General features: G+C 34.3%; 1 protein-coding gene across 1 annotated transcript in view; it reads right to left on the bottom strand.

Moving 5' to 3' along the window:
- LOC111879999 (auxin response factor 19) overlaps positions 1-968 on the bottom strand; it is a 5,427-nt gene extending 4,459 nt beyond the window's left edge. Inside the window, exons 1-2 of the mRNA XM_023876415.3 lie at positions 499-968; positions 1-105 (exon numbers count right to left, since the gene is read on the bottom strand). The exon at positions 1-105 is cut by the window's left edge and continues 8 nt beyond it. Of these exons, the coding sequence (XP_023732183.1) occupies positions 1-105; positions 499-541 (148 nt within the window). The 5' untranslated portion in view covers positions 542-968. The remainder of the gene's footprint in view (positions 106-498) is intronic.
- Positions 969-8,550: the final 7,582 nt, after the last annotated feature.

Here is an 8,550-nt window from a genome sequence, read left to right as displayed (position 1 = left end):
TGTGGCCTTGTGGAAAATAGACCACGAGGCTTCCGATTGGAGGTAAAGAGACTAAAGGGCCAGCACACGCGTGCCATAACTCTGAATTCATCAACTTTCTTGCACCTGATTTTATCCACAAAACAAAAATTAGCTTTTAACAAATTGTTGATTGTTTGTGCTACGAATTCTTCAACTCGGGATTCATTACAAAAATGGAGGTTCGATCTCGGAATCTTATCAATTGACATCTAAATCGCAAGTTTAGTTCACAAATGATAAATCTCTGTCTGAAGGGGGGAAGGAAATAACTTGAATAAAAAAACGATCTCGATGAAATTAAAGTAAAGTTACTTCAAGTGATTCGAAAGATACCCAAATTTATGGTGAGTTGTATGGGTTTTAATGATCTATTTTTTGTTATTAATGAACTGAATCGTAAACCGAATTAGCAGAGATGATGATGGGAAAAAAAATCAATAAATAAGAAGAAGAAGAAGAAATTTGAGAGATACAGACCTTCGCCGGAACTGGGTTGATATCCATTCGACGGAGCTTTCATTTTCAAAATAGGGAAATGCGAAAAGAAAAAAGTAATCAGAAGTTTTCTCCCTCAGCAATCATGACTTAATGTGACGGGTTATGGAAGGAAGTTGGCCCAACCAAACACACATTGATTGCAAAAGCAACAAGGAGCAAACAGGAATGAGGAATGAAGTTTCCCTTCAAAATCAAATTCACCACTAGTTTTGACCACTGGCCAAACCCTGTAAGAAATTAGCTTCAACTTTTTAGGAAAAGAGAAAGAGAAGAAGAAGACGAAGATTTAAGATTAGAGAATGAGTCCGCCGGAATAGAAAAAGGGAAATAAGAAAACTGGGGAAAGTGGAAAGGGGAAGCGGGAATCAGGGGGGGGAGGGATCACGGTGGCGATGGAATCTGTTTTGAGAGAGAGAGAAAGAGAGCTTCCCGGAAAACCTGATTCTAAAGAAAGCTGTCTTGCTTTATAAACATGAACAATTGAACATGCTCACCCTTCTCCTCCATTTTTATTTTTTATCTTTAATTTTATTACCTACTTTTATTTTATTCATCCATAATTCAAACAATTCTTGACAATTACGTTCAATATAGTCTTATATACTCTATAACAATGTTTTGCTTTTTGCCAACAATTTAAACATCATTTTTTCCATTTTCAAATACATATCAATTACAATAATCTTTTATAGGATTATTTCGAAAAGGATATTACAGATTTATAGCTACTCTTTTAATTATCACAAATCACACAAAATTTTGGACAACAAATTTGGCTCATAAATTTTCTTTATCTTGTTTTTATAAGTTTTGATTATTAATTTAGGAAAATAATTTATGAGGGTAATAAACTTTTATTTTATTTTTCAGAAAAAACTATTATTTTTTATACATTATATCATTAATTTATTAAAATGTCTCAAAAAATGATAAATGTTAAACGGTCCTTTTTTTTCTCTTAAGTTATATATATATATATATATATATATATATATATATATATATATATATATATATATATATATATATATATATATATATATATATAGAAAGAGAGAGAGAGAAAGAGTTAGGTTCAAGTATTTTCACTATCTATTGTGTGCATGTATGATTGATTCTGGACCAATCATTTTAGTTATTTTAAAAAGACAAAACTGCACAAATGGTCCCTGTGGTATGCTGAAAATTGCCACTTTGGTCCAAAAAGTTTTGGACTAGCACCACAAGTCCAAAGTTTTCATTTTCTTGCGAGTTTGGTCCAATTTACTTTAACAATTTTTGTAATTACGATTTTACCCTTCTTTTTGTTTTTTTTTTCAGTTTTTTATTTATTTAAATTTTTTGATAATTAAAAGAAAATAATTTTCTCTCTCTCTCTCTCTCTCTCTCTCTCTCTCTCTCTCTCTCTCTCTCTCTCTCTCTCTCTCTCTCTCTCTCTCTCTCTCGATCAAGGGTTCCAGACTTCCAAGATTCACTCTTCCCTCTCTTGTTTCTTGGAAACTCGGATGATGTTCTTCAAACTTCATACATTCCCAAACACCAAAATCTAATTTAAACTCATCGATTTCTATCAAGCAAAACGAAACACCAACTTAAAGCTATTAATTTAAACCCATCGATTTCTATCAAGAAAACCATACAAACACCCATGGATCCCCTGTAAAACATTAACCCCAAAAATCATTTCCGTTCATAAATTTCTATCAATAATCAATCCCAAACACCTGCTTAACCCTATCAATTTTTATCAAAAAAACGAAGAAGAAGAAGAAGTAAACGACCTGTGAGTATTCGACCAACCCACGAGCCTCCCTACTTGCATCGATGTTTCATCGCTCCTTCCCTCCTCCCCCTCGTGATCCTCAGCTAGAGTAGAAACAAGCAACCAAGAGCTGCTTTAGCAGCCCTCGCTGAACCCACCAAGTTCGACGATAGCCTCACTGCCCTGTTCTTCTTCCCTTCTTCAGTTCACTCAAACAACGAGGGTGTTTCCCCTTACTCATCCACAACTCAACAACTCCAAAATCACAGCCGCTCGCTGCTTCTTCCTACCTGCGTCACTTCGCTCTCATCGACCCGAAGACTTCTCCCTCCTCACGATCTGCAATCGCCGATACCTCCCTTGGTCCCTTTTCTGGCCTGCAACGAGCAAGGAACCAAGGATCGAACCCCCCAAAATCGAAATTGGTGTTCGATTTCTCCTCTACTTGTAATGACGCTTCCGTTCCTTCTGCTGCCTTGTGTTCATACGTGTTTATCCATTGCCCGATCATACATTGAACACGAGAATGCCATTAAAAGCCCTAATTTCATTTTAGATTGTGAAAGTAGAAAACATTTTCGGGGTTAAGCAGGTGTTTGGGATTGATTATTGATTTTCTTTTAATTCTCAAAATATTTAAATAAATTATTTTCTTTTAATTTTCTTTTTTAATTTTCTTTTAATTATCAAAATATTTAAATAAATAAAAAACTGAAAAAAAACAAAAAGAAGGGTAAAATCGTCATTACAAAAATTGTTAAAGTAAATTGGACCAAACTCGCAAGAAAATGAAAACTTTGGACCTGTGGTGCTAGTCCAAAACTTTTTGGACCAAAGTGGCAATTTTCAACATATCACAGGGACCATTTGTGCAGTTTTGTCTTTTAAAAAAGTAATTAATGCATATTAAATGCTGAATATGTAATTAATATTCATTATATCTTCAACATGTAATATGCATTAATTACTTTTTTAAAATAACTAAAATGATTGGTCCAGAATCAATTATACATGCACACAATAAATAGTGGAAACAAAATAATATATATATATATATATATATATATATTTCCTTAAATCGTGGTAATCATTCTCTTAATATATATAAAAACATAACCTTTTTCTGTTTTTTTTTTAATTTTTTAAAGAGTTATCTTTATCGAAAATCGATTTTAATTATATATCAAAATTCATAGTTTTTTTATTTTTTTATAAATAGACATCCAAATTGAAATAGTTTTAACAAAAAATTTTTAAAGTTATAGTTTTAGCTCTCATTATTCATAAATAAATAAAAACTCATCCGATTTTTTAATACAATGCATTTAAAACAAGAAAACGAATAAAACGTTTATAAAAAATTTGTTACAGTTTATTTGTTATTTATATATGAATAAGTAGTATATTAATAAAACACAAAGTGTTTTGAAAATCCGAACTACTTATTCATATATGAATAACAAATGAACTATAACAAAAATCTAATAAAAATGTTATTCACATATGAATATAACTTTATTTACATATGATAAAAATATAGGGTTAATTTCACAGTAGCACATCAAAGCTTCATCAATTATCCGATTTGTTCACTAAAGTTATTTTTTTGCACTTGAGGCCATCAAAGTCATGTTTTACCTATCAATTAAACCATTTTGCTCAAATTTAGCAGGTTATCAGGTTACAAGGCTGATGTAACACTTATAATTAGTTTATCTTTATTCTTTATGAGCCACGTCATGTAATCCACTTAGATAAATAACAATATACTTTTAACTTTTTTTTAACTTTTTAAAATTTAAAGAAACCACCACCGTGAGTGTTATTTCTTTTACCCACATAACCAAGTCCACCTTCTTGAAACTAAAATGGGTTAATACCTTAAAAACCATTATTTATACATGTCCGTTTCGATTTAACCCTAATATTTTTATTTGTTACTTATTTGCCACCGTTAATGAGATGACGTTCCATTTATTACACCTTACCCGGTTAACAACCGGTAATCAAGTCCTTGCCGGTTGCATCTTTTCACTCGATTACTAATTCTTGGGAACGTGCATAGTAGCCACCACCTTTTCCCTCATGTCTGACTAACAAAGGGGTATCCCTTATCAGATACCATCATCGTCAAAAGAGGGTTTTGCAAGAGGGTTTTGAAAGAGGGTTTCTGAAGGTTTTCAAGGGTTCGATGGCAGAATCATCACGGAGAATGAAAAGTAAAGAATCAAAGGCGACAAAGAAGACAAAGTTCAGATACGTACGTGATGAAGAAGAGTCTGATGATGATCGTCTTGACTTAGGATTGTTGGATGTTGAACCAGATAACTTCAATCCTACATCTAACTTGTGTGACGACCCTTTTCTTAACATTTTATGTGATGATAAATGTTAAAGAATAATCAGTTTGAAGGGGACGATGAAGCTGACGTTGAAGACATTCACCAGGAAGAGCTTGAGCATGAACACCTTGTAGATGAAAATGGCTTGGAAGTGGGTGTCGAGTTCAGGGTGCACGATCCTACCGTCAAGTGGAACCAAATGAAGCCTACAGTTGGTGAGTTATATGAGTCTCCTGCTCAGTTGAGGTTTGCACTCACTAACTATGCTGTAGCTAATGGATACCAACTTTGGTTCATGAAAAGTGATAAAAGCAGGGTAATTGTTAGGTGTGGGAAAAAAATGCAAAAAAACCATGTCCTTTTAGGATCCATGCTTCGTGGAAGTATAATGAACGTACTTTTCAGATAAAATCTATGGTTGAAACACATCTTTGTGCAAGGAATTATAATTTTGGACATTTGGTTAGTTGTAATTGGTTAGCAAAACACTACATAAGGGACATAATTAGGAAGCCCAAAATGACACTGCCTGAGATGATGGAGGATGTCCTTACAAAATATTCAGTGAAAGTGTCAAAGGGGCAATGTCATAGAGCAAGGGTAAGGGCAAGGGAGATGATAGAAGGTAAACTGGAGGAACACTATGCTAAGATATGGGATTATGCCAACGAAATCCTTAGATCTAACCCTGGAAGTACATGCAAAGTAGGAGTGTCGGTAAATCCAGATGGGGTGAATTATTTTAAACGGTTTTATGTATGTTTTAAGGCATTGAAAGATGGATGGAATACAGGGTGCAGACGTGTGATTGGCTTAGATGGATGTTTCCTAAAGGGACAAATCAAAGGGGAGATTTTGACTGCTATTGGAAGAGATGCTAACAACCACGTGTATCCAATTGCATGGGCTGTAGTAAATGTAGAGAACAAACAAAATTGGACTTGGTTTTTACAGCTGTTGGTTGATGACTTGGGTATTGAGGATGGAAGGGGTCTAGTTGTTATTTCAGATCAACACAAGGTAAACATAAATACTACAAATTTTTTTATGTATTCATTTATATTGTCTAACCCATATTAATGTTGAATTTACTTATTTCAAGGACTTCTAGAATCTGTGAAAGCTATCCTTCCACATGTTGAACACAGGCAGTGTGCACGACACATTTATGCCAACTTCAGGAAGAGGCATACAGGTTTAGAGTTGAAAAACTTGTTCTGGGCTGCTGCAACTAGTTCACATGAAGGGGATTTTGTGTCTAACATGGAAAAAATTAAGAAAATCACTTCAAATGGATATGATTGGTTGATGTCTAACAATCCACAATCATGGTGTAGGGCATTTTTTGGACAAGGGTATGCATGTGAGGCAGTGGAAAATGGGGTTTCTGAGTCCTTTAACTCCATGATCATAAATATTAGGAAAAAACCACTTATCACAATGTTAGAGGAAATCAGAATCTATGTCATGGCTAGGTTTTATTATTTGGCTGATAAAGCTTCTACTTGGAGAATTGAATCGTGTCCAGCTATCATAGAGAAAATGAAGGAGTTTGGAAAAGAGATGAGGTAAATTCTTACATAAACTTGTTACTACTTACCATTAAATTGTGTTGTATAGTTAACATGAAATTGTTATTTTTAATTTGTATTTATAGGAACTGGAAAGTTATAGCAACTGGGGGGTCAGTATTTGAGACAAGGTATGGGTATACAGCTTACAAAGTGGATTTGGAACAACACTATTGCACATGTAGACTATGGGAGATATCTGGAATACCATGTGTGCATGGTCAAGCAGCAATAAACTACACTCACATGAATCCAACTGATTTTCTAAGCATTTGGTTCCAAAAAGAGAAATTTATGGCTGCATATAGCACAAATATATCACCAGTGAATGGAAGCAACCTGTGGGCACCCACTGATTATATAAAGCCATTACCTCCATTGACAAGGAGAATGCCTGGTAGGCCAAAAACCAAGAGAAGAAGGCATGTGTCTGAGGTCAATGATTCCAAGTTCCCAACTGTTAGAGCTAGAGTTTGTAGGACTGTTAGGTGTAGCAAATGTTTACAATTCGGACATAACCTGAAATCCTGTAAGAATGAGCGAGTGATGAAGGAGTATGTGCCGCCTAGAAAACCAGGAAGGCCAAGGAGGTGTGGAAATGGTATAACAAACAAGGATGGAGAGGGAACTTCAAAACAAAAGGCAGTTAAGCTTGTAGTGAAAAGAAAGAAGAAGACAAAGAAGGTTGGAGAAGGATCCTCAAACCAGGATGGCCAAGGTGGGGTTGAAACTGCAAATCATGCAACTGTGCAAGAAGAAAATGGAACTGTACAGGAAACTGTACAGGAAACTGCACCAAAAATTGTGAATGATGCAGATGCTATTTCTGATGAAATTGATGTATTGTTGTTGCAAAAATGTGGTTATGAACCTCATGAGATTGAATAGGCTATGGAAAGGGTAGATGCTAATGAGATTGAAGATCACTTGCTTGAAGATAACCGGCTTGAAGATAACTTGGAAATGGTATGCCAACCTTTACTTTAAATTTCTTAAAACTAATATGTGATTTACATAAGGTAATTAACTAGATCATGTCTTATAGGGTGGAGATGCTAATGAGATTGAAGATCACTTGGAAGCAGACTTAGAAGAGGATGTTAATGAGATTGAAGATAACTTGCTTGAAGAAAACTTGGAAATGGTATGCCAAGCTTTACTTTAAATTTCTTAAAACTAATATGTGATTTACATAAGGTTATTAACTAGATCATGTCTTACAGGGTGTAGATGCTAATGAGATTGAAGATCACTTGGAAGCAGACTTAGAAGAGGATGTTAATGAGATTGAAGATAACTTGCTTGAAGAAAACTTGGAAATGGTATGCCAACCTTTACTTTAAATTTCTTAAAGCTAATATGTGATTAACATAGGGTATTTAACTACATCATGTCTTACAGGGTGTAGATGTTAATGAGATTGTGCCACCAGTGCAAGAAGTTGCTATACAAGGTTTAGATGCTAATGCTTGGGTTGGTGAAGATGATGGGAATATTGACTTCATTGAAGATACACAAGTTGTTGGGAGGCCTAGGAAAAGGAAGATTTCTGAGAGAATTGTGAAGATCAAGCTGAAGAAAGCAGTTTATGATAAGGATGGAAGGGGTTCTAGTATTAAGAAACCAGTTAATTTGGAGTAGGACTATTTAGGAGGGGGTATCATGGGCACTATGTATTTTGCTTGCCCTTTTTGTTAACATTTCATCAGCTTTTGGTAACAACCATCCAATTGTATATCAGCATCTAGTAGTATTCAATTAGGCCTTTTTGAACATTGGTAGTTAATGGCCATTAAAAGATTGTTGGGCAATTGGTTGTTTGGTACTGATTGTAATACCCCCTTTTATGTTATTATGAATGCAAGTATTTGAAGTTAATGTCATTTCACTTCGCTTGTCATTTCACTTGCTTACAATCATATGTTAATTGTCATTCCAGTTAATGTCCTTTACTTCCTTGTTTTAGTACATTACCATAACTACATTGTAATGAATCACTATAATGCAATTACCAATTCACTTGCTTACAATCATATGTTAATTGTCATTCCAGTTAATGTCCTTTACTTCCTTGTTTTAGTACATTCAGTTATTACCAAGTTTTACCAAGTTCTACTACATTTCACTTGCTTACACAAGATTTAGTACATTACCATAACTACATTGTAATGAATCACTATAATGTAATTACCAATTCACAGGGACATAAATAAGATTGGATTACTGTCAATACACTTCTCCATCAAACATTACCATAACTACATTGATCACCTGCCCTAACCAAAATAACAAACCTACAACAACCTTAACCCTACCAAATACAAAAAAAATTATAACTGCCCTAACCAACTGGTTC

Source organism: Lactuca sativa, chromosome 5 (genome assembly GCF_002870075.4).
Source record: "Lactuca sativa cultivar Salinas chromosome 5, Lsat_Salinas_v11, whole genome shotgun sequence".
NCBI lineage: Eukaryota > Viridiplantae > Streptophyta > Magnoliopsida > Asterales > Asteraceae > Lactuca > Lactuca sativa.
Note: the sequence above shows the minus strand (reverse complement) of the source record. Positions and strands in the feature narration are given on the sequence as shown.